We start from the raw sequence: 27,703 nt of genomic DNA, 5'->3' as shown, positions 1-27,703 counted from the left end.
CTCCATCCCTTTATTCTTTCCCTACAGCTTCCTGCCTCCTTGGCTGGCCATGTCCAAAATTCCCACAGTGTTTAAACATTCAGGGTGGCAAGGGCTCCAATTGTTGTCCAGACTTCCCTGCATGTCTCCGCGTGTCTGCCCTGCTCCAATAAGCACTAAGGCCTGGGCACAAGCTCCCACAAGCCTGTCCTGCCTGGCTACACACTCCTCGTCCATAATGCCACCCACATGCCCGATGTGTCCAGGCAACTTCCCCTCCTCCTCTACACCATCGCAATCTCATTCTCCATACCCACGCTAAGACAACTCTCTTCTCACTCTGGTTTCAATTGCTGTCATATTAGAATAGCGCATCAGACAGTATATAAACAGGATGTTCTAGAAAGTTGGATTCGCGTTCCAAAACTACACTATGCCCCTACCACTGATGATCATTTCTGCCAGTAAGTGATGAGACATTATCACACATCACACAGGTTTGTGTTATCTCTCCCCACCTATGTTTATATAAACAGACTCCGGCCCTATAATCAATGCTTAATATTGCACCTCTGTTTATGGGTAAGATCTATGTCAAAAGCCCAAGTCTTTTGTAAACAATCAGTGGATTATAATTGCGAAATCCTTCGAGTTGAGCTGAAGAGTGTTGTTGGTGCGGATCACTTACATGACCTTGAGCCACATAAAGTGAAACAGCTGTAACGCTGCACCTCAGCTCAGACATAATGGGAGGAGACCTGAATGGACTTTGACTGTAATGAGTGCGCTGAGAGTCGCGAAGCAAGTACAGGGAGTGAGTGTATTAATAAATCAACAAAACAATAAAGACGAAACACAAACCACGCAGCGACATGAAACAGAGTCAATGACGACTGGGGAAGAAACCAAAGGGAGTGACATATAAAGGGCAGGTAATCAAGGAGGTGATGGAGTCCAGGTGAGTGTCATTATGCGAGTAACGCTGGTGACAGGTGTGCGCCATAACGAGCAGCCTGGTGACCTAGAGGTCGGCGAGGAGGCACACGTGACAGTGACCTGAATGTAACACAGCCGAGACTTTAGTTAGTACTGCATTACTGACATTAATTCAGTTTTTTCGTATTGAGTATTATCTATAAAAAAATATTTAAAAAATCTACAACAACTCCCCACTCATTTGTATATTGCTATGTGTGTGTGTGTGTGTGTGTGCGCATGTCACCACAACTCACCACTGATAGAGAACAGTGTGTAGGCCTGCTCTCCCTCCACGGTGGCCACACACTCCAACGTGTGGAATCTTCCCGTGGTGATGTTCAGCCTGCTCTCCACCTCCGTCTTCCCAAAGGAGGGACTCAACAATGTCACTGTGACAATGTCCTGCTCCTCCTGAGTGGCATTCATCTGGTGGGAGCACCTGAGGGATGGGACAAAACTGTCAACCAAACTAATGTGACTGCATTTGGATGTCGTTTTTAGTAGATTTAATGCAATGTTGCTTGTTTCATGTGGCTCTATGAACACAGCAGTTGTAAATGTAAAATGGTTGAATGAGCTGTTATGAGTAAACAAACAGGAGACTAAGGAATTGTTGACCATGTGTTCACCATGTGTGCCCTCAAAACAACAGCCAGGTACAGAGAGTCGTTGGACAAAACTGGGGCATGACGCATACAAGCATACATTGGTCTTAAATGTCGAAATAAAACCTCACTGTGCCAGGCTAAATCAGTCCATCCCCATACAATACCAGTCTTCCACACCAAACTAAAGGATATACTGTATGTTCCTTCATGTCAGCATCTACTAAAACAACAATACCTTAGAGGTACAGGAAGTGAAAACAATCTCAATAAAACAAAAATATGGGGGGGGCACATTCCATACCATCACCTTGTGCCTTTTGTAAACAAACATTTCAAAGGTAACTGTACGCATGTTTGTTTGAGTTGGACAGCTCTCTAAGTCGTTTTGATCATAATTGAAAGCGATAGGATAATGACTAGCCAATCGCCTCTGACTCATTGTCAGAGTTTCATTGGATTGGTGTTGCCATGCTTATTATAAATAGAGTGAAGTTATGAATATTACTACTGTTTCCTGAATGAGGTATAACATACTATGGGGAGTCAACGACCCATCCTATTCACCTGCAGCAAACTGAAAGCACGCCCAATGGGCCAATAGACGCCGAGCCAGACTCGGAAGCTCCTCCTTCCTGGCTATAATACTGGGGCTCACATCCATTTCCTCAATTCAATACCGCTCTTCAGCGAACCCAAACCCCCTGAAGGCACAGGCCAAAATATGTTATACCTCGTTCCCGCCTTCAGGGAACAGTAGTTACATTCATAACTGTCCGTTCCCTTTCAGTTGGTCACTCGGTATAACATACTATGGGGACATGAGAACTTGCTGCAACATGGCTATGTGGACTGACACGCAGTCACTGCAACCCAAATCCATAGACCCCATGGTTCCAAGAACAATACTTACATTACGAGCCTGAAATGTCAGGACTCGTACCTGTAATCGCAGGTCTAAAATGAGAACACCTATTGTGACTTGGTAAAGCGCTCGCACGCGAGCTGCATAACATTGACCAGAGTTGATGCAAACGCTGTTCACAACACGGACATCCTTGTTCAAATCTATATACGCGTGTAAACTGTGCACCGGACACAGGCCATGCTACAAAGCCAACAGAGAAGGTGAGAAAGGGAAGAACTGTAAGACATAGGCATAACCTAGGGAGAAACTGCATTAGGATTGTGGCGGATGAATCAGAATTAGTTGGGTAACATAGATAATTAAGATGTTTATTTGCATAATATGCTTATGTGAGATACTTGTCATTAGAATGTATCCTTTTGGACTATAGTGTTGGCAGTTGCACTTTTCCCTCAGCTGGGGCTCAGTCACCTGGGACCCAGAGAGGGGAGAGGTCAGGCTTGTCTTCAACATGTCTCTGGTGCTATGCAGAATATCAGAAAGGGAAGAGGACAGGAGGGAACATTGTCTTCATATGTGAATGTGTCTTTACCTATTCTTAAACCATGTGAAGGGATGGCGTGATTAATGGGAAACCAATTACTTGTCTCCACTATGTCTGTGTGCCAGTTACTTCCTCCTCTTCCCATTGGGGGAAGGTGTATGGCAGTGTCTGGAAACATTGTATGTCCTCTCTGATCTTACATTTATCCTGGGATAGTGTATGACCTAGAGGCTCACTCCTCTCAGTGAGCATGTCCAGGAGTGGGGTCAAGAGGGGGTTTACTTGAGATGGGGGTATCTAGAGTTGATAATTGATATATGCCATTGGATGAGTTGGTGTTTTGTACTATGAAGTACCAGGAACGAGATTAGAACCTCGTCTGAGGGACCAAACTGAACGATAATTTATGGTGAATGTTATCTGGCTAAGGGATACTCCTTTCTAAAGAAAAAGTATTTCTTTGTGAACAGTTCCTAAGATCTGTGGTTCGTCATGTACAGTGCCTTGCGAAAGTATTCGGCCCCCTTGAACTTTGCGACCTTTTGCCACATTTCAGGCTTCAAACATAAAGATATAAAACTGTATTTTTTTGTGAAGAATCAACAATAAGTGGGACACAATCATGAAGTGGAACGACATTTATTGGATATTTCAAACTTTTTTAACAAATCAAAAACTGAAAAATTGGGCGTGCAAAATTATTCAGCCCCCTTAAGTTAATACTTTGTAGCGCCACCTTTTGCTGCGATTACAGCTGTAAGTCGCTTGGGGGTATGTCTCTATCAGTTTTGCACATCGAGAGACATTTTTTCCCATTCCTCCTTGCAAAACAGCTCGAGCTCAGTGAGGTTGGATGGAGAGCATTTGGGAACAGCAGTTTTCAGTTCTTTCCACAGATTCTCGATTGGATTCAGGTCTGGACTTTGACTTGGCCATTCTAACACCTGGATATGTTTATTTTTGAACCATTCCATTGTAGATTTTGCTTTATGTTTTGGATCATTGTCTTGTTGGAAGACAAATCTCCGTCCCAGTCTCAGGTCTTTTGCAGACTCCATCAGGTTTTCTTCCAGAATGGTCCTGTATTTGGCTCCATCCATCTTCCCATCAATTTTAACCATCTTCCCTGTCCCTGCTGAAGAAAAGCAGGCCCAAACCATGATGCTGCCACCACCATGTTTGACAGTGGGGATGGTGTGTTCAGCTGTGTTGCTTTTACGCCAAACATAACGTTTTGCATTGTTGCCAAAATTTCAATTTTGGTTTCATCTGACCAGAGCACCTTCTTCCACATGTTTGGTGTGTCTCCCAGGTGGCTTGTGGCAAACTTTAAACAACACTTTTTATGGATATCTTTAAGAAATGGCTTTCTTCTTGCCACTCTTCCATAAAGGCCAGATTTGTGCAATATACGACTGATTGTTGTCCTATGGACAGAGTCTCCCACCTCAGCTGTAGATCTCTGCAGTTCATCCAGAGTGATCATGGGCCTCTTGGCTGCATCTCTGATCAGTCTTCTCCTTGTATGAGCTGAAAGTTTAGAGGGATGGCCAGGTCTTGGTAGATTTGCAGTGGTCTGATACTCCTTCCATTTCAATATTATCGCTTGCACAGTGCTCCTTGGGATGTTTAAAGCTTGGGAAATCTTTTTGTATCCAAATCCGGCTTTAAACTTCTTCACAACAGTATCTCGGACCTGCCTGGTGTGTTCCTTGTTCTTCATGATGCTCTCTGCGCTTTTAACGGACCTCTGAGACTATCACAGTGCAGGTGCATTTATACGGAGACTTGATTACACACAGGTGGATTGTATTTATCATCATTAGTCATTTAGGTCAACATTGGATCATTCAGAGATCCTCACTGAACTTCTGGAGAGAGTTTGCTGCACTGAAAGTAAAGGGGCTGAATAATTTTGCACGCCCAATTTTTCAGTTTTTGATTTGTTAAAAAAGTTTGAAATATCCAATAAATGTCGTTCCACTTCATGATTATGTCCCACTTGTTGTTGATTCTTCACAAAAAAATACAGTTTTATATCTTTATGTTTGAAGCCTGAAATGTGGCAAAAGGTCGCAAAGTTCAAGGGGGCCGAATACTTTCGCAAGGCACTGTACATGACGAACCACAGATCTTAGGAACTGTTCACAAAGAAGTTGAGAGGGGTTGTATCTTGGCTATAAAAGATCTTTGTACTTTTCTGGTGGTACTTTCAATGGTTCATTAGAGATAGCGCATCATTGAAAGTCAAAAAGGCTATTGCAAAGCTCTTATTAAAAAAATATGTAGTTTAAGTATAACTCTGACTGGTGTGTGAAGTTTGTAACTCTCTCCTCATTTGGTAAAGCAGAAATATGCCACCACAGGATGTAAACTCACTTTGGAGTCAACAGGGGCAAACTCCATATAGGAAAGGTGTACTGATAGCATATGGAGATCCCCCCCAACAGGCTTGGCTGACACCAAGGCCATAAATAGCAGGGCAGTCTTGAAGGAAAGGACTTTCAGGTCCACAGACTCTAATGATTCAAACAGAGGCTCACACAGAGCGTCCAGGACCAACACCAGGTCAGTGCCATAGGCTTTGACCCTGCTCCGAGCGCACACACGACTTCCAGGACCCGCACCACCAGAGGATGAGACCCTGGGGCAGAGCCGTTCATCCCTACATGACACGCTGAAATGGCTGCCATATAAATGTTCAATGTGGAAAAAGAAGGGCCCTGCTCAAAAGGTTATTGCAAGAACATCAAAATGTCTACCAATGAGCTCTGAAAAGGAGAAACTCCCTCAATCTGACACCAAGCCTGTAATGCATGTCACTTATAGATATAACTCTCTCGTAGAGGGAAGCCCCTAGCGGGTAAGCCCCTAGCCATCGAATTCAACAGTTCAGTCATGGGTGCCAAATCCTCCCCTGCGCCTGGGACAATAGATCCCAATGACATGGAACCCCCCGCGTGTCCCCGCCCAACAGGCAAATGATCTCCGTGGAACCAGGGTTGTCTGGGCCAACGGGGAGCCACCGGAATCAATAACAGACCCTCCTAACGGAGCCTCTGCACGGTGGCCTGAATCAGGTCCCCTAGAGGAACACATAGAGCAGAGGCCGAGGCCACTGATACGCCAACGCATCCGTTCCCAATGGAGCGCCCAGATCCCTCATTGAGAAGAACAGACGACAATGCGCGTTTACTCGCGATGCGTAAGATCTACATCAGCCATGCAGAACCGGTCCCAAATCTGTGCCACCACCGAGGAGTGCAGTCCCCACTCCTGACGTTCCCTTAAAAGTAGATCTGCACTCAAATTGAGAAAACTTGGAATATATGTTGGCCTGTGCAACAGGGCATGCTCACTGATCTATACGAGCAGCTAATGGGCCAGGTTAGGAGACTGAGAGACAGCGTCCGTCCCTGCCTGTTGATGTACGCCACCTCCTGTTGTCGGACCTTACCAACACATGCTGGCCCTCAAACATCAAGAAATGCCTCAGCGCTAGCAAATCAGTCAGTAGCTCTAGGTAGTTGATATGCAACGGCCTTTGCGCTGTTGACCAAATCCGAGTAGCCGAGTAACACACAGCGCTCCCCATACCAGTAAGGATACGTCTGTCGTGACCACCCCTGCGGGACACTACCCGGCCCATTTGAATCCCCTGACACAGCAATTGCGGACAACTCCAAGGAGTCAACACCCTTAGGCATGACAGAGTACCTTGAGCAACTGATGGCAGTGGCGAGATGCGCCCAGTGCTGAAACAGATGCATCAACAGAAATCCCAGAGGCCCCACAGCTATCATAGAGGCCATCAGACCCAATAATCACAGGCACAAGCAAGAAAACCACCAAGTGCCTCAGCTGAAACTGTGCCAGACAGAGCCTGAATGCGACCCTTCTTTGTTGGGACAAAAACACAATTCAGAATTGATTCCATTACGAGATCCAGAAACTGAATGCGCCGAGCCAGAGTAAAACAACTTTTCTAGGGATTCACTATGAACCCCAAAGACTGAATATGCAAAACCAGGGTGGCAGTGTGGAGCTCCACCTGTTCACTTGACCAGCCAATCGCCCAGATAATACTCTGACCCCTGGCACCGAAGCGGTGCCAAAGCCACCTCCACAGCCATAGAAAAGGTGTAGGGTGATAGGTGGGGAGGAAGTATAGCACATGAAAATATGCATCCTTCAGATCTATGATGTGAATAAATCGCTGGGATGTACCGACTGCAATAGCCAGCATAGTGGGAGCATTTTTAACTTTGATGTACTTGTTTAAAACATGTAAGTCCAGGATTAGGATGCAATATTCCAATTTTCTAGGCAACTACGAAGTACCGGCTGCACTAACCGCTCTGTACTTCTGACATGGAAACCACCCGAATAGCCTGCTTTTGAAGGAGAGAGGAAATCTCCTCTCTCAAGACAGGCGCTAGGACCTTTAGGACCAATGACGTAATGACTCCACGAAAAGGAGGAGGATGCGCAGCGAACTGCAGACCGTAGCCCCTCACCACTGTCCTCATCAACCATGGTGAAACTGCGCCTGCCCGCCACTTGATAGAACACGCTGCCAGTCTCCCATACATTATATCCTGAAGGGGCAGAATGCCACCCTGAGTACTGGGATAAAAAAATTGTTTTTAAATATCCACCACTCTTGACAACCGAGTGTCCGAATGTGGGGAAGGAACTAGGGGTTCTGATACCCGGCCCACACTGGGTTCAGGGACCTCTGAGCTAGGAATAGACCCATTGTTAGCCTCTGGAGCTAAGTAACTCGCCACTCATCGGCAGAATCTTTACACAGGGGTAAGCAACGACTCACTGCTGCAGGGACAGGAGGTAAACACCTTACCCCAAACCTGGAGGAACTCCACCGAGGGAGAGAAAAACACCAAAGGTGCGTTCACCACCAATGGTTCACTCTCCCCGCCGAATCCACAGCCGGGGCTTCTGGCTGCCCCGGACTGAGGTCATCCAATTCACACTCTGAAAACCCTCCAGAGTCAATCAGGGATAGTCCAGAATCTGGACTCTGAACACTGCCAGAGAAACCGGAATGAGCCTAACTCGGCTTAGATCATCCCTATCAACGCCGACCACCAACCTTCCTCACGAAGTCAGCGTGACTCCCAAAGGACGTTGAACCCAGCTGGAGACAATAGTCACACAAACTGATCCGAACTAAAGCCTGCTGAGTGTGTTTCCACCGCAGGCAAAAGGACAGCACTCGTGAGTATCTTTCATTTTCATTGTGAAACCACATGCCCCGGTCAGATTTTCAAACTCAGCTGCTTAGCCTTTTTGAACTTATTCTTACCACTGGCCATCTTACTCAAGCAAGGAAGAACTGTCAGAGTAGAAAGTAGTGGGTTTTCAGCTCACAAATCCTACACAGACAAGGAAGTATTAGCTACACAAGCAGAGCAGAAAGTAGTTAGCTTTTAGGAAATCTTCCTAGAACATACTGTCCAATCCCCTAATCATAACACAGTCCTCTCGTGCCAAGCCAACAAACCAATCACAAATCATCTCTGCCCAATCCTTAATCACATAAGGGTAATCTCCCTTCAGTCCACCATCAAGTCATGCTTGTCCAATCCCACATCTGCTTCTACTGTTGGAAGGTCAAGATAATTAGACCATGTTGAAACCCTCTTACTGAGGGTTAAAACAAATATCTTCTTAGAGTAACATTAAGTAAATAGTTACATTTCAAAATTCCCTTGATCTATCAACGAAGTCCAATCATAGCATGCCATTGTGAGTATGTGTGTGTGTGTGTGTGTGTGTGTGTGTGTGTGTGTGTGTGTGTGTGTGTGTGTGTGTGTGTGTGTGTGTGTGTGTGTGTGTGTGTGTGTGTGTGTTGTCACCTCATATAGGGCTGTTCACAGTAGTACCAGGTGATCTGTGGGGCGGGGTATCCCTTAGCTACACATCGCACCTGTCCGTCCACCGGGCCCTCGTGAGATACAATCTCTGGTTTACCTGACAGAGGCACAGAGATGTTAGTGATGATGCCAGGTGGGGATTCACATTCACACATACTTACATGCCAACACGTACACACACACACACACACACACATAACACAGGCACACACACACTTACACACTCATCACACACGCTGCTGCTGCTGTCTATTATCTATCCTGTTGCCAAGTCACTTTACTTGGTACTGGTACCCCATGTATAAAACCAAGCTATCACTGCTCATTGTGTAATTATTCCTTGTGTTAATATTTGTTCTATTATTATTATTATTTATTTAAATTATTGTATTCTGCATAGTTGGGAAGGGCCCGTAAGTAAGCATTTCACTGTTAGTGTACACCTGTTGTTTACAAAGCATGTGATTATAAACAAATTGATTAGAAGTAAATTGGCAAACTAATATATTCAACTATTTTCCCTAGTTATGGGCCTGTACATTAATTAACTGTAATGCTCTGATTTACTGTTTTGATGGTTGGGGGGAGGAGGGGAATAAGTGGTTGGGCTTTAACATGGTGAACATTCTGTGAAAATCTAGTCATAAATGTCACACCATGTTAATGATTCATTACATCATATTGATAGCATGTAGAAATTAAGTATCTAACTGCCCATTTCCTTACATAATGTATGTGTGGCTCCAGGGCACAGAAAACATTTAGAGAATATAATGTTACGACTTACTGATTACGTAGACTGAAAATGACTGATTGACTGATGCGTCACCATTGGAGGCATAAAAGGTGTAGACTCCACTCTCTGACATTTTCAAACGCACCAGCCTCAGCACAATGTTGTACCTGGTGATTGAATCAACAACAACATTTAAAAAACAACTCACGTTATAGAAGCTGATTTTTTTAAATAAGCCACCAGTGCTCTGCCTAGGTCAGAAACTGCCTCATGGTTATTTACCTATAGTAATAAGCCACCAGTGCTCTGCCTAGGTCAGAAACTGCCTCATGGTTATTTACCACCAGTAATAAGCCACCAGTGCTCTGCCTAGGTCAGAAACTGCCTCATGGTTATTTACCTATAGTAATAAGCCACCAGTGCTCTGCCTAGGTCAGAAACTGCCTCATGGTTATTTACCACCAGTAATAAGCCACCAGTGCTCTGCCTAGGTCAGAAACTGCCTCATGGTTATTTACCACCAGTAATAAGCCACCAGTGCTCTGCCTAGGTCAGAAACTGCCTCATGGTTATTTACCACCAGTAATAAGCCACCAGTGCTCTGCCTAGGTCAGAAACTGCCTCATGGTTATTTACCACCAGTAATAAGCCACCAGTGCTCTGCCTAGGTCAGAAACTGCCTCATGGTTATTTACCACCAGTAATAAGCCACCAGTGCTCTGCCTAGGTCAGAAACTGCCTCATGGTTATTTACCACCAGTAATAAGCCACCAGTGCTCTGCCTAGGTCAGAAACTGCCTCATGGTTATTTACCACCAGTAATAAGCCACCAGTGCTCTGCCTAGGTCAGAAACTGCCTCATGGTTATTTACCACCAGTAATAAGCCACCAGTGCTCTGCCTAGGTCAGAAACTGCCTCATGGTTATTTACCACCAGTAATAAGCCACCAGTGCTCTGCCTAGGTCAGAAACTGCCTCATGGTTATTTACCACCAGTAATAAGCCACCAGTGCTCTGCCTAGGTCAGAAACTGCCTCATGGTTATTTACCACCAGTAATAAGCCACCAGTGCTCTGCCTAGGTCAGAAACTGCCTCATGGTTATTTACCACCAGTAATACGCCACCATTGCTCTGCCTAGGTCAGAAACTGCCTCATGGTTGTTTACCACCAGAAAGACAGTTATTTTCCCACAGTTTAACTGCACAATACTTCCACTCACTAAAAGCCCTGAGGCACTAATTTGTTTCTAGTGTGTGTGTGTGTGTGTGTGTGTGTGTGTGTGTGTGTGTGTGTTTAACTATACTTGTGGGGAACAGAAGTCCCTACAAGAATAGTACACAAACAAATATTTTACCAACTGGGGACATTTTGGTCAAATGCTATTTCTAGGGATTAGAATTAGGTTTAGGGTTAGGGTTAGGGTTAGGAGGTAGGGTTAGGAGCTAGTGTTAGGTTTAGGGTTAAGGTTACATTTTGGTGTTAAGGGTTAGGGTTAAGGTTAGGGTAAGGGATAGGGGTTAAGGAAAATTGGATTTTGAATTGTATGTCCCCACAAGGTTAGCTGCACAAGACTGTGTGTGTGTGTGTGTGTGTGTGTGTGTGTGTGTGTGTGTGTGTGTGTGTGTGTGTGTGTGTGTGTGTGTGTGTGTGTGTGTGTGTGTGTGTGTGTGAGTGTGTGTGTGTGTGTGTACCTATGTTGGTGGTTCTGTGTGGTGATGACATGGTCAGAGGTGTTCCTGAGCTGCTGGCCTGAGAAGCTCCAGGTGAAGGTGTGTGGTTTGGGGTAGGCTTCCATGTCCACATGCAGGGACAGACTCTCACCAGCACGAACACGCACTGTGCCGTTGTCTGACGGAGTCAGATGAATGAATCCTCTATCTGGAAGACAAACAACCCACCCGTCAGACACAATGACATCACAATGCCCTTGATGTATTCTAAACAAAACCACTTAATTTCCACTTAGGTTTTCAAATTAGTGTCGCGATAGCTTCATGTCATGGAAATACATAATACCAGCCATTCAAATTGAGAATTTCAATATTGATCAGAAGTGGTTTTACATAATTGACCATACACTGTAATGCCCTACTCACCATAGACGTCCAGCCAGATTGACTCAGAGTTGATCCCCTTCTCATTCTGACCCTCACATCGATATCTCCCAGAATCCCGTGCCCTGACAGAGTTGATGTAGAGCCTAGCGCTACGGACGTGTTTGATGGGCTCAGTCAGGATGCGTGAGGCATTCTCCACCGCCGGTTGCTGTGGATACGAAGCCCACACGGCATCCTGTCAATCAACACCCAGAGATGTCTAGAGATGAACCATGTTAATCTTGGCCAGGGCTGCATTCCTTCCCTCTCCGGCCAGGGGGACAGGAGGGCTAACTTCTCACACACACGCGCACACACACACACAGACGTAAACACACACCTCACTGTGACGAGCCTGAGACTCAGTAAATATACACACAAACTTAGTCCTTGCAACCTCCCATCACACTGGTTTCTCAAGATACTGAAGTTTCAGTCTTGGAGCGTTTTGGACTCTCTTGTAAACCCTTCATAACTCTTATAGTCCCTTCTAAATCTTACAAACATTGTTCTGAGAGCTTTTGTTATAACTTCATATCCCCAAATTTGACATATATCTTTTCAGCTTTTCCAATAAAATTCCAATCTCAATCTCTCTTTCAGTCAATTTGTTGGAGATCTGTCCATGGTATCCCTCCAGCTTCCCTGGCCAACCCCGCAGAGAGAGGGCAAAGGGTTCTCACCGTGCCGGGCGGTGCGGCCCACTTCAGCTTGATGTCTCCGTTGACGTTGGTGGTGCTGCAGGTCAGGGTAAGAGTCTGGCCCCGTGTCAGGATCACCCTCTTGGGTTCCCGCATCTCAATCACAGGGGCCGCGTCTGGGACTGAGATAAAAAAAATTGAATATCAAATAAAAGATCTGGATACTGTACTTCACATCCTAGAACACACACAAATAATGTTATTTTACCTGGGCGCACAATCAGATCATAGTGATGTGATTTAACGTGGGTGCTGCCAAGTCTGCCAGTGCAGATATAACAGCCCTCGAAGGCCTTCTGAGTGTCGAAGATAACCATGCCCCGCTCCAGGCTGGCAACATAGTGGAGGCCAGTAGGGAGGGCACCGCCTTGACACGGCTCCAGGCTCAGGTTGACCACGCCCGGGTCAGTTGCTAGGCAGGGGATGGAGGCGCTGTCTCCCGCACGAGTTAGGATACTGAACACCATAGTCTTTCTAAAGGCATTATCAGGATCTGCCAAAACAACAACTTAAAATCAACATTGTGGTATGAAAACAACCACAGGTAGACTGTACAAAAATTATCTTTGGATCAACTTTTTTTTTAAATCACTTAGGTTCTCAATTGATAAATACTACATTTGCTGAAAACAAATATATTATTTAATGGCAACTGTTTTATTTGATTATTATCAAACCTATATTTCAAGTTGCAACTTATTTCTTTCTTTCAACACTTCCCCTTTGGTTCAACCTACAAAATAACACAAACAAACTAAGATTTCATGTAAATACATCAAATTCTATCCAAAATCTCATTACATTTTTTATTTGGAATTACGTATTTCTTCAATTGTGTTACAAGCAATTAACTAAACTCCCTGTAAATGTAGAAAGTTTCTTCAATAATGTTAACAAACATATTTCTTTACAAAATACTTTTATATTTAGTAGCCACAATATTGTAACCAAACACTCTTCAGTATCACGTGCAGTTATGCCAGTATCATTACAAAACCTGGCAGTGTAGAAGTTTAAGTTTGAATGTCGATTACAATAGAGCACATAAACTGGAATGACATTCACTCTCACGGGTAGCCAAAATGAACAACCTGAAAGCCATGCCCCCAATAAACCACGCCTCCAAATCTTCTGCTAGGCTGCCGCCGTTACATTGCCCCCCCCCACCACCACCACAAGTGTTGAAAGCAATTCAGAAGCTTTCATTCAATTAAATTCCAAAAATCACATTGATCAGTCAAATTTGTTATTTGATTTCAATCATTCCAATCAGCGTTGTCCCACTTTTACTTTTACAGTGTATATGGAAAGATGTACAGAGTGTATGTACTGTATGTATAATACTGAGTGAAGAGATTAGGAGATAATATGTATACTACTGAGAGAGGAGATTAGGAGATAGTGTGTATAATACAGAAAGAAGACATTAGGAGATAGTATGTATAATACGGAGAGAGGAGATTAGGAGAGGAGATAGTATGTATAATACTGAAAGAAGACATTAGGAGATAGTATGTATAATACGGAGAGAGGAGATAGTATGTATAATACTGAGAGAAGAAATTAGGAGATAGTATGTATAATACTGAGATAACAGATTAGGAGATGGTGCTAATTGTTTTAGCCAAACATTGATACAGATCCAGTTTGCTCTTTAGGCAATAATCAATCAATCAATCACTGACACACACACACACACACACACACACACACACACACACACACACACACACACACACACACACACACTTTCCAAGAAATAAGCAGTTCTATCTAGATGTACTGCCCTATAGTCATGGCACTTGTCTAAGTGGTGTTGAAGACTGATACAAATACCGATCGATCCAGGAGACACTTGTAAAAACCTTCATGCACAAACTCAACCTCAAACAATGCCCTTCTAAGAAAAGGTTTTATCAGTCTTGTTCTGCTTCAAAAAATGTTTTACAAGATCAGAGAAAAATAGGTTCCTTTCTCATGTGAATTCTTTCTCCCACCCCTCTCTTTCTCTCTCTAGCTTGCTGGCTCACTCACTCCCTCATACCCAGATACACATAAAAACTCAATCATATCACATACACATCTCACATACATGCCCACACAGGCACAAAGGGCCATAAATGTTGAGTCAGAAACACACACCTTTGACAAAGACGTAGACAGAGCTCTGCTCTCCGCTGCTCTCCTCCAGGCAGATGTATCGGCCCATGTGGACAGGCTGAGCTTTGGGGATGTCCAGGTCGGACGCCCCATTACTCCGCACCTCGCCCCTCAGCTTTGGACGGTCCTCCCTCTGCCACCGCATCACCTGGTCACCCTGGCAACGCAGACTGAAGGGGGCATTGAGTGGAATGACCAGGTAGGGGTTGCTGGGGGTGATGGTGGGCCTGGAGCTGCCTGTAGTAACATGGTCGGGATCTTCATTACAGTACAGTATAGATAAAACAGGCTCTGGATCAGTGGAGGCTGCTGAGGGGAGGACTGCTCATAATAATGGCTGGAACGGAGCAAATGGAATGGCATCAAACACATAGAAACCATGTATTTGATGTATTTGATACCATTCTACTTATTCTGCTCGAGCCATTACCACGAGCCCGCCCTCCCCAATTACGGTGCCACCAACCTCCTGTGCTCTGGATATCATACACAGAATCACTGAAAATCAGTGGTGTAGTGGAGGGTATATCCCGGTATACACCGTATACCCACTTATTTTTCAGTGGGCATTGCGTACACTCACTTCTTAATCCCCACGGATAAGTATCAAAGTAGTGATAGTGGAGGTATCCACCTTATCAATGAATAGGGCTGATGGAACCGATCAGAATATTTAGCTTAACATGTTGATAAACTATTATTTCTTCACATTGTAGGCGCAGCAATGTACACACGACAGTAGCCCTACGCGTGATGATTCCAAAATGCTATTTGATAGTATGTAAGGGCTAACAGTCTTCCGGTAGATGGAAGGGCTTCCCCAAAAACCTTCTCAGTTAAACTAGCTACAAAGTAGAATGATATCATTATTCGCATCAATCCAGTGTGCATTTATTTTTCAAACCTTTTCATGTGCTACCAAAACACTGCAAACCAAACAACAGTTCTAGGTGCCTGCACACTTGAATTAAAGGGTAACTACATAAAAAAAAAAATCCCAGACCTTAAAAGTGGTCTCCTGATGTGGTTTAAGCATTGTTATGGACTTTCCATTTTCTTGTTTTTCTGTTAAAAAAAAGTGGAACTTTGAGAACAAAAACCTGAAAACCTGTAAAGTCTGAAACCGGTGAATTTCTGACTCAGTTGACAACCTCATTTATCTGTTTCAATAGTAGGCCTACTATAAGTCTACTTGCACAGTACAGCTTGGATTGGCCTGACTGTGAAAGACCAACATGGGATTTATAATTGTAGGTCATTCAGTGTGTCACTCTTTCTCATAGAAGTTTTCACACAGGGCACCTTTCCTTCGCTGGAAATTTTTGGACAAAATTAGAGTATACCCCCTTCTCCAGGCACCACTACACCACTGCTGAACATTTTATTATAACACACACAGTCCTCACGACTGACAGCAGTTAGTTTCCAAAGGACCTTAATCAGTATCTATAGGCTAATGGTAATTCAGTTTTACTGTACATGTGAGGCTTTCACTCTCATTTGTGTTTAGATGGATAAATGTTAAGAGTACAGGTATGTTTCACAGAACGGAGTAAATAAGTAACTGCCAAAATAAAGGAAACACCAACGTAAAGTGTGTTAATAGGGTTTTGGGCCACCATGAGTCGCTAGCACAGCTTTAAAGCGCCTTGGCATAGATTCTACAAGGGCCTGGAACTTTATGGGAGGAATGTGACACCATTCTTCCACGAGATATTCCATCATTTGGTGTTTTGTTGATGGTGGTAGAAAAACGCTGTCTCGGGGGGCCGCTCCAGAATCTCCCAAAAGTGTTCAATTAGGTTGAGATCTGGTGACTGAGACACACATACTCTAACACACGCACGCACGCACACACACACACACGCACACACAACCACCCTTTAAACCCCCTATGCTCCTTTGAGACCTCTTCTTCTAGCCATTGTAGCCAAAATTGTATACATGACCCGAAGCATGATGGAATGTTATTTGCTTAATTAATTCAGGAACCACAGCTGTGTGGAAGCAACTGCTTTCAATATATTTTGTATCCCTTTTTCTGAAGTATTTCCTTTATTGTAGCAGTTACCTGTATCTTTAACAGCAAAGAGTGCACAGCAGTAATAGCCAGTTAGAAATGTATGTCAATACAGAGGATGGGTAGATGAGAGCCTCATAGCTTGTTTTGCATGCATTTTGATAGTAATACAAATCATTATCATAGCCCTCCCATCAATATATTGACACAACTTCATGACTGAAAAATGACAGGTGAGTTATCGCTTTGGCAAAGATGTAAAACTATGCACCATGTACAATTCTTAGCACAACTTGAAATCCACCTGCAGCAATATCAGCACTGGCAGAGAGTCATATTGATTTTGCTTTGAAGGCCAACCAAGTTCTCTCCCGTTCCATTCCCTAGGCACCCTTCGGCTCTCAAGCCGACTGAAATGTTTTTCTTTTTTAATAAAATAGTAAAAACCAGATCACTTAATATAGCAATGGAGGCTCCTCAGGGGAGGAAGGATGAGGACCATATTACTCAATGAATTTCATAAAAATAGCGAAACATTAAAAAAGTTATCCTTTTTAGATAAAACTAATATAAATATATTCACGTCACAAAATAACTGATTAATTTAAAACAGTTTTGCAATGGTCTGCAGTAGCTCAACAGCGCCCTCTAGGGTAGAACCCCGGTGTAGCCGGAGGACAGCTATTTTCCATCCTCCTCCTCATTGTTCTCATTAGGGATTCATATTTCCCCGAAAATCTACCAAGTTTCAATGCCGGGAATAATTCATATTTATCCAGAGAAATACAGCAAAAAACACAAGTGCCCATTTATACCGTTTAAACCGAGATATGGTTACTATGGCAGCGCTTGTGCCTTTGTGTCGGCTTGGCTGCACCACTATGTAAAAATTACAGAGCAAATGAAACTGATAGTTACTAATGATAGAGTACTGAAGAGTCATAGGATGTCACATTTCCAACAAGTCAGTTCGTCAAATTTCTGCCCTGTTAGAGCTGCCCTGGTCAACTGTAAGTGCTGTTATTGTGAAGTGGAAATGTCTAGGAGCAACAACGGCTCAGCCGAGAAGTGGTAGGCCAAACAAGTTCACAGAACAGGACCGCCGAGTGCCTCAGTTGCAACACTCACTGCCGAGTTCCAAACTGCCTCTGGAAGCAACGTCAGCACAATAACTGTTAGTCTGGAGCTTCATGAAATGGGTTTTCATGGCCGAGCAGCCGCACACAAGCCTAAGATCACCATGCGCAATGCCAAGTGTCGGCTGGAGCGGTGTAAAGCTCGCCGCCATTGGATTCTGGAGAAGCGGGAACGCGTTCTCAGGAGTAATGAATCACGCTTCACCATCTGGCAGTCCGACTGAATAATCTGGGTTTGGCGGATGCCAGGAGAGCAGTACCTGCCCAAATGCATAGTGCCAACTGTAAAGTTTGGTGGAGGAGGAATAATGGTCTGGGGCTGTTTTTCATGGTTCGGGCTAGGCCCCTTAGTTCCAGTGAAGGGAAATGTTAATGCTACAGCCTACAATGACATTCTAGACAATTCTGTGGTAACAGTTTGGGGAAGGCCCTTTTCTGCTTCAGCGTGACAATGCCCCCGTGCACAAAGCGAGGTCCATACAGAAATGGTTTGTCGAGATTGGTGTGGAAGAACTTGACTGGCCTGCACAGAGCCCTGACCTCAACCACATCAAACACCTTTGGAATGAATTGGAACACCAACTGCGAGCCAGGCCTAATCACCCAACACCAGTGCCCAACCTCACTAATGATCTTGTGGCTGAATGGAACCAAGTCTCCGCAGAAATGATTCAACATCTAGTGGAAAGCCTTCCCAGAAGAGTGGAGGCTGTTACAGCAGCAAAAGGGAGGCCAACTCTATATTAATGCCCATGATTTTGGAATGAGATGTTCGACGAGAAGATGTCCACATACCTTGATAGACAACATGGCCAAAAGTATCTTAACAGGGAACCAACTGTGTTTAAAAAAAATATCCATATCTACTATTATACTGTTTGTTGATCACACATTCTCTACCGAAGCTCTATCATGGGCAGAAAGTACGAGACATGTTATAGCAGTATTTTAACATGCATAGGTGAGAGACGTGCTTTGAAAATATAACCAATGGATTACAGAATAAAGTTAGGAATGTCCATGCAATTCAGGAGTCAGGATTTGGGGTTTTCAGTTGGATTGGGACTGGATAGGGAAATAGGCTCTAGGACAGGAGACAGAATTTTCCCTCATGCCTCTGAACAGGCTTCATGTCTGTTACATAGATCCTATGTAGTGAATTGTGCATAGGCTAGGGCGATATATAAAATACATTTGATTAAATCGAATGTATGTTTTTGCACAATATATTTCAAATGCCTGTATCGCAAGAATACATTTTTTTAGTGGGTAACATTTTTTTATGAGCGTTTATGTCCGTTTCTTCTCATGTATTTTTGGTCTCGTCTCCTTTGCTCTTTTCTGTGCCTTCCCTACACCAGAGATCTGTATATAATGTTGAGATGCTCATGTCTCCGCCCCAACAATGGGAGTCATTTTCCCAAAGGAGGGAAGGCAGGTGACAGTGGGCTTATTTTGGACAGTTTTGGTGAGAGTGAAACCTCTCGCTTTGCATCTTCCTTCCTGTTTACAGACGCACACAAACAAACACACACACACACACACCAAGATCCTCCCCCTGCCACTCACAACAACAGAGATGAGAGGTCACCTCTTCCTCTCTGACAAGAGGTTTCAACTGGCTATTTGCATTTGAGTTTTGTTCCAACAGAATCGCTCATATGGACACAAACACATTGAGAAGTTAACCTTTCTAACGATACCCTTTTTATGTCGCAACATCTCAAATTGCATACAGAGCAGACACTATTAAAACAGGAGTATCAATTAACAAAGATTCTGGATAATTATTGCTCAGTTTGTCACGCGTGGCATTGTGGTACCATGTAACACAGCAGCATTTCAGACAAAGACCGTTATGCTAGCTGTCTAGTCTGTGTTTTATAAATGCGCAATAAGCATAAAGCATAGTTATACAAAGAATTGGCAACTCGTTCTCATTCTGAGAAATAAGGTAGGCCACTTGATTTCATCATCTGAACAAAGTGGACAGGTTAGCACGCTGTTCAAACAGTTGGAGATGGACAGAAGGGTGTGTTCATAACAATTCAACTGTTCTACCTTGTTAGCTAGCAAATAGATCCAAGTTGGCTAAACTTGAAAAATAAAGATTACCTGCCTACTTCCTCACTAGCTCGTGGGCTTGTGCTTAAGATATTGTTAATGAGACCGGGGTTAAGTTTCTATAAAGACAGCTACACGAAGTTAGTCATTATTAGTGAATGTACATTATGCATGGTTCTGATAAAAATGTTTACAAACAAGGCATTTTAATAGACTTCAACGCCAGATCAGTGATTATTGCAAAAAAGCAGGTTAAACTAGTTTGATCAAATAATTGAGTTATTAGGGCAGCAGGTAGCCTAGTGGTTAGAGCGTTGGGCCATTAACCAAAAGGTTGCTAGATTGAATCCCCGAGCCGACAAGGTAAAAATCTGTCGTTCTGCCCCTGAACAAGACAGTTAACCCACTGTTCCCAGGCCGTCATTGAAAATAAGAATTTGTTCTTAACTGACTTGCCTAGTTAAATTTAAAAAAGGTTAAGGTTGTGGAAGGCTCATACTTAGCCTAGGTATAATTTCACATGCCCTGTATTCATTAGATTATTGCTCACTGTTTGGAATGCATTGTATTTGACCGTTAACAGTACAACAAAGTCGCCATTGTAGGGAAAACATTTTTTTTTTCAATATACTGTATATAGTTGAAGTCAGAAGTTTACATACATTTAGGTTGGAGTCATAAAAACGTGTTTTTCAACCACTCCACAAATTTCTTGTTACAAACTCTAGTTTTGGCAAGTCGGTTAGGACATCTACTGTGTGCATGACAAGTCATTTTTCCAACAATTGTTTAAAGACAGATTATTTCACTGCATCACAATTCCAGTGGGTCAGAAGTTAACATACTCTAAATTGACTGTGTCTTTAAACAGCTTGGAAAATTCCAGAAAATTATGTCATGGCTTTAGAAGCTTCTGATAGGCTAATTGAAATCATGTGAGTCAATTGGAGGTGTACCTGTGGATGTATTTCAAGGCCTACCTTCAAACTCAGTGCCTCTTCGCTTGACATCATGGGAAAATCAAAAGAAATCAGCCGAGACCTCAGAAAAAAAATGGTAGGCCTCCACAAGTCTGGTTCATCCTTGGGTGCAAACACCTGAAGGTACCACGTTCATCTGTACAAACAATAGTACGCAAGTATAAACACCATGGGACCACGCAGCCATCATACCACACAGGAAGGAGAAGAGTTCTGTCTCCTAGACATGAACGTACTTTGTGCGAAAAGAGCAAATCAATCCCAGAACAACAGCAAAGGACCTATTGACGATGCTGTAGGAAACGGGCACAAAAGTATCTATATCCACAGTAAAAATGAGTCCTATATCGACATAACCTGAAAGGCCGCTCAGCAAGGAAGAAGCCACTGCTCCATAAAAAAAGCCAGACTACGGTTTGCAACTGCACATGTGGACAAAGATCATACTTTTTTGAGAAATGTTCTCTGGTCTGATGAAACAAAAATACAACTGTTTGAGCATAATGACCATCATTATGTTTGGAGGAAAAGTGGGAGGCTTGCAAGCCAAAGATCACCATCCCATCCGTGAAGCACGGGGGTGGCAGCATCATGTTGTGTGCTTTGCTGCAGGAGGGACTGGTGCACTTCACAAAATAGATGGCTTCAAATTATGTGGATATATTGAAGCAACATCTCAAGACATCAGTCAAGAAGTTAAAGCTTGGTCACACATGGGTCTTCCAAATGGACAATGACCCCAAGCATATTTCCAAAGTTGTGGCAAAATGGCTTAAGAAGGACAAAGTCAAGGTATTGGAGTGGCCATCACAAAGCCCTGACCTCAATCCCATTGAAAATTTGTGGGCAGAACTGAAAAGGCGCGTGCGAGCAAGGAGGCCTACAAACCGGACTCAGTTACACCAGCTCTGTCAGGAGGAATGGGACAAAATTCCCCCAATTTATTGTGGGGAGCTTGTGGAAGGCTACCTGAAACGTTTGTCCCAAGTTAAACAATTTAAAGACAATGCTACCAAATACTAATTGAGTCTATGTAAACTTCTGACCCACTGGAAATGTGATGATAGAAATAAAAGCTGAAATCATTTCACATTCTTAAAATAAAGTGGTGATCCTGACTGACCTAAGACAGGGTATGTTTTACTAGGATTAAATGTCAGGAATTGTGAACAAACTGAATTTAAATGTATTTGGCTAAGGTGCATGTAAACTTCTGACTTCAACTGTATAAGTTAGTAAAAATTGAGATATGATTTTTAGACCATTTAGCCCAGCCCTAGCATGGCCTTATCAAAGCCTTATCAAATTTGTGTCTGTCTGAAGAGTTACAATGACAGCTCAAAGAGGCACACACTATTTTTTAGGCTATACTGTATAAGTTTCCTGTAGGGTTTATTGACTGCATGCGTGTTGCGTGTGCAGTCCTGCAGTGTCAATTATGCGTTTTCTTTGAATTGATTGTGACTGTGTGAAGTAGATACACTAGGCTAAAGGCTTCCATTTGACAACCTGTTTGGATAATGTACTATTTTCTGTTTTGCTAATCTGCTGCTGCGCAGGTTGTGTATTTTGTGGAATTGCATTAGTGTGACATTGGGGGGAAAAATGTTTTAGTTTCCTAGGTCGTGTCATTTTGGGGAAATGTTTAGAGTTTTCTTGGGACAGTCCTGGTATCCCGGTTAACCATGTTATTCTGTAGTTCTCACCCCCTTCCATAGATTTACACAGCAATTATGATGACTTCACTGAGCTACAGCTAGCTAGCACTGTAGTAAATAAAGTGTGGTGAGTAGTTGACTCAAAGGGAGGGAAAGACAATAGTTGAACAGTTTTGAACAAATTAATTGCTTCAAAAATGAAGGAGAAGCAGCAGAGAGAGAGAGAGAGATGTATTTTCTTCTTAGTTTACCTTTCACATACTTAGATAATGCCACTAATTTAGCAGAGCGCCAAGACTAGGTCCGAAAGGCTTCTTAACAGCTTCTACCCCCAAGCCATAAAACTGCTGAATAGCCAATCAAATGGCTACAAGGACTATTTGCATTGACCCCCCACCCCTTTTTAATGCTGCTGCTACTCGTTGTTTATCATCTATGCATAGTCACTTTTCCCCTACCTACATGTACATATAACCTCAATTACTTCGACCAACCTGTACCCCTGCACATTGACTCGGTATCAGTACCTGTATATAGCCTCGTTATTGCTATTTTATTGTTACTCATTAATTTTTTTACTTTAGGTTATTTAGTAAATATTTTCTTAACTCTTATTTTTCATAAAACTGCATTGTTGGTTAAGGGCTTGTAAGTAAGCTTTTCACGGTAAGGTCTACCTACACCTGTTGTATTCGGTGCATGTGACAAATAACATTTGATTTGATTTACTCAACCTGACTCAAACAGAGAGTAATGTTATTTATGATAGCTAGCTGGCTAAGGCTATCCAACACAGCAACTCTTCCAAGCCAAGATAAGCTTTCGATTTTATTAATTTATTGCCACCGCGACCAGCTGGTGTAACTGCTAAACTCCTTACCGTACACTGTACTGCATGATTTTACACATGGATTGGATTGTGGGTTTGCTGACGCGTTATCGCTAGTTTGTTGACTATAACGTTAATATGGTGACAACAGTGTAAACTGTGTAGCTGTTAGCAGTTAGGGTATGAAGGTTTGTCTTGGATAGGCTTTTGCGCCTTGTCACAGACAGCTGTTGTGTTGTGCACTGAAGTACACAAGCGAAGGGAAAAGGTGAGAGGGAGAGAGCACGTAGATTTGAGAAGGAATTAGACATCGAGCAAAGTGATGATGCCGTATGTGACTGCTATGTGCGGGTGATCAGGGGTGTATTCATTCCCCTGATTCTGTTGCAAAAACAAATTCTTAAACGGAACGAAATGGGGAGGGACCTAACTGAATTTGGCACATTGTTTGGACTAATGATTACACTCTAGATAAGCTAGATGGGAAACTCCAGTTCTCCGGGGCCGGAGTGGTGTCACAGATTTTCCCCATCCCTAGCAAACACACATGATTAAACTAATTGTATTCAAAACTGAAGAACACGATTAGTTGATTATTGGACTCATGTGTGTTAGCTGGAACTGCGGCAAAAGTGTGACACCAATCAGGCCCCCGAGCCCTGGGCTAGATAGATGCAGGCAAGATTGTGCAAGGTGGTATTGAATGTGTCTCTGTTACCTTGAGTACTCCAATTTGTCTCTCAACTGTTATAAACTTTAATTTGTAGGATAGGTTGTAGCAACCTCATTATGGGTATAGGGCTAATTGAATTATAGTATCATGTAGTAGTCTAAACTTATTGATGTTACATTGAGCTGGGTGAATGGAATATGAATGACGGTCATCCAATATGCTGTAATGGAAATAAGGGAACACTCATAAAAATTCAAATAAATCCTCCCTGACCACCACGGGAATGAAGCCTAAATTGAATTTAGCAGAATGTATGTAGAAAAGGAAAATCACCTGCGCTCAGAACAAAATAAACGCCACCTGCAGAATACAACTGGTGAAAATAACCCCTGCACAGGCGAGAAGCAGAGCTTGCCTGAGCTGTACATCCAGGACAAAGACGTACCAGGCACAACGCACTTCGCGCCACTCTTTGTAACAGACCACAAACCAACCCCCACCCACCCTGTAGACAAACACCCCCATCCCTTCACAGGATCACTGACATTTTTTAATCTGTCTTTGCCTGTTGTGTTTTCAAGTGGGTGTTTGGATTGATTATTTAACGATGTAAGCAATTACAAGCATAGAATATAGGCCTACCACTCAGAGTTCAATACTGCTCATTCACAGGTGAGGCATGTTGTAAATCGTGTCAAATGTTTTTTTCATGGCACCTAAAGTCTCAACATCAAAACACCATTCCAAGGCTTACAAAACGGAGTTTGAGTGGGAATGTTGACATAAACATTGTTGATATAAAAAATGATGACAAAAGCCTCTGTATAATGGTTATAAAAAATCTATAAACATTCACAGGCCAACAGTAGGTCTATGCAAAACCAATTTGTCGACAATTCCACTGCCAGTTAATTTTCATACTTCCAAGGAATTCGTATACATTTCCATAATTACAGTCATCCCTGAGATGACAAGACTTGACAACAGCAACTGATCAGCGCAGCGCTTTCTACGCCAATGACTAAATGCTATTGGAAAATAGCAATTTAGCGAGCATATACATATACGCCTAATACTTGGCTGTTGAACAAATGTTGTGCATTATAACTAGGTTACCTGTCATATTCCCAAATCATATAGTTTATCAAAACAACAAGTTTAATTCTTTCAAGAAGAACGATTCGTAATTGTAATGTCTGAATCTTTACTTTACCCTACAACGAGGTCAATTACAAATCTCTCCATAAATAAATCGCTGTTTATTTACTTTTTGCCAATGTCTTCGTACTGTGCACGGCCTGCTAGATTAATAATTGAGAGGAACACAAACTGATGCTCAGCGCACAAATATCCAATTTCCTCATTAGGTTTCAGTGACTAACTGAAAATGCAAAGGTAATGTTACAAGGTAAACCAACAGGTAGGAAGGCTACCTCTACATCCTGAACGACCTGTGTTGACAAAATTATAGACTATACAAAGTTATAACCTGCTGAAAATGTGTGTTGTTCATGCTACAATACAGTCCTTAACCGAATAGAAATTACATATTCATAGTCCACATGAAAAACTAACAAAATTACGACGAACCAAACAGTGGCAAAAATGCAATTTAGTGTAGTGACCAAGGTGATCATGTTCGTGAAGTGTGATCAATAAACTTCTGTAAAACAACAACTAGAACCACAACAGTTGGCAGAGAGACAATGTTGACCAATATTATGCCTTACCTGTTTGGAAGGTTAACTGCAACAAGACAGAAAACAGTACCCAGTGGTATTCCATTATTACAATTCCATCTATATTGCGGTGCTTTATCAGTGTCTACTCTCTGAAGTGCTCGCGCTTGTAAATGGCTGAGTGAAGGCTTGCTACATGCAGTTGAATGTCTTAAAGACACAGTGCAGCAGCGGGGTATTGCGTTGAAGTACTAGGATCAACTGGTGTTTACGTTGTGTTGGACTGAATCCAGAGGTCGGTAGCAGACAGCTATAACAACAACAACAAGCATTTCAATTAGATGCCTTGCATGCCCTGAACAGCCAAAATTTGCATTGGCAGCCATGGGGATAAAGTCCACCAATAGTTGATCTGACAGATAGTTGTAATGTGAATGCAATAGACTGGTTCAGTAGTCATTGTGATGTATTCCTGACTGCCAAGGGAATCCAGGCTTCCCCCAAAAATGGACAACAAATATATGTATATATATATATATCATTTATATTTTGTCTCTCTGTGTTTCAGAATGTTCCTTCAATTCGCAAGAGGCTGAATGTATCTCACAGGATAAAGCGTTCGACCAAGCGAAACAGCGCCCCCCTGTCTCTCTATGTGTATCCCATCTATCTGATGCTGTCTGGTCAAAAAGAGTATGACATTGTTGCCGCCCATAGCATTGAGTGCAAGGGAAGCCAGTGAGCATTTGTCCTCCCTTGATAAAAAAGTATGAAATAATAGCCTGTCAGTGTTGAGCTAAATTGAGTGAGCTCAACTGTGAAAGGTCCTGGCATACCAAAAAAAAGTGTCCATGGGATTTGGCTTCACACCAATCACGTCACGTCAAAAGCTAAACGTCATTGACAGAAAAAACTTGAATTGTTGCATCTCGTTGTGTTGTTGTCCTCTTGTGCCTAGCTAGCTAGTTAAAATCGTCCCATTCCTAAATTAGCCATGGATGGCGATAAGGATTTGGACTTGTGGTTTTACTTAAATCTCCGTACTGTCCAATGATGATAATGGTGATTATGCTCCAACCATAAATTAATACATTGTGCCCCTGGCCTGAGAGGATGGAAGTGTAATATGTTGCTAGATGTAGTAGGCTAATGTTAACTAGATGACTCATCGTTGCCCATGATAGGATGTTAGGCTAGAGAGTAAGCATTTTAGCCAGGTAGCCTAGGACAACAACTAAAAGCATGTGCTGTTTCGTCAAGAAAGAAAGGAGGATGGCAATGGCGTTTCTACTAGTAGGGTGAATCATGTTTTTACTACTTACAGGAAAGCACACGTGCACACACACACACAGAGAGAGAGAAATCAGAACCACATCATATGTAGCTTACGTTGATTGGATAAAATTGTTTTTGGTATTTTTTAGTTGTCACTGTTTTAGACTAAGCATAGGTGATTTGATGATGCTGAAATGTTGAAGATGAAATGGTACTGGAATAGTAGAGGCAGCTCCTGTTTTCTTTGCGACTTGCTATAATTCTCTGTGGTTCTAAACCCATAGTTGTTCAATAGTCCAAAAATGTTGGAAACATTAACTAGCTTGACCACACTATAGGTCATGTAACTGTTTGTTATATGCCATATGCTTTGCGGACTTCACCTGGAAGTTGCTCTGCGTTTTTGTGATGAAACAAAGGTGTGGTTGAATTTATTCTGCCACTCTGTCTTCTTATTGTCTTGGCCTTAGGCCGATATAACATGGTGGCAAGGCATATGAACTAACAGGTTATAGAGCAAACAACGAAAATCATAGAGTATGAGGGTTTAGTATAGCTTACTAGGCATGTTCTAATTTTGAAATCTAGAAACACCTTATGCAAACCTGGAGGATGTCCAAAATGCTGTTTTATCCTAGGTCATGGTATACTCTCGAGACAGTCTGTCACGTTCGTCGTAATGATGAGACCAAGGCGCAGCGTGAGTAGAGTTCCACATAATTTTAATAAACCGAAACTCACTGAACAAAAACAACAAACAACCAAACAAAACGTGAACCTACTGTTGTGCACTCAGGCAACTAAATGTAGACAAGATCCCACG

At 42.8% G+C, this 27,703-nt stretch overlaps 1 protein-coding gene across 4 annotated transcripts in view; it reads right to left on the bottom strand.

Moving 5' to 3' along the window:
* The window catches only part of LOC110521672 (KIT proto-oncogene, receptor tyrosine kinase), a 39,714-nt gene extending 13,732 nt beyond the window's left edge, over positions 1 to 25,982 (bottom strand). Inside the window, exons 1-9 of one of the 4 annotated variants that reach the window (XM_036969494.2) lie at positions 25,657 to 25,982; positions 14,549 to 14,803; positions 12,615 to 12,899; positions 12,389 to 12,528; positions 11,706 to 11,901; positions 11,301 to 11,487; positions 9,659 to 9,774; positions 8,854 to 8,968; positions 1,212 to 1,396 (exon numbers count right to left, since the gene is read on the bottom strand). In XM_036969494.2, coding sequence (XP_036825389.2) covers positions 1,212 to 1,396; positions 8,854 to 8,968; positions 9,659 to 9,774; positions 11,301 to 11,487; positions 11,706 to 11,901; positions 12,389 to 12,528; positions 12,615 to 12,899; positions 14,549 to 14,803; positions 25,657 to 25,711 — 1,534 coding nt within the window. In that variant the 5' untranslated portion in view covers positions 25,712 to 25,982. The remainder of the gene's footprint in view (positions 1 to 1,211; positions 1,397 to 8,853; positions 8,969 to 9,658; positions 9,775 to 11,300; positions 11,488 to 11,705; positions 11,902 to 12,388; positions 12,529 to 12,614; positions 12,900 to 14,548; positions 14,804 to 25,656) is intronic. The other 3 variants (XM_036969495.2, XM_036969496.2, XM_090231831.1) reach the window with 3 other exon arrangements.
* Positions 25,983 to 27,703: the final 1,721 nt, after the last annotated feature.

The sequence above is a fragment of the Oncorhynchus mykiss genome, chromosome 4 (assembly GCF_057628025.1).
Source record: "Oncorhynchus mykiss isolate SJ-2025 chromosome 4, ASM5762802v1, whole genome shotgun sequence".
NCBI lineage: Eukaryota > Metazoa > Chordata > Actinopteri > Salmoniformes > Salmonidae > Oncorhynchus > Oncorhynchus mykiss.
This window is presented reverse-complemented; position numbering and strand designations above follow the sequence as displayed.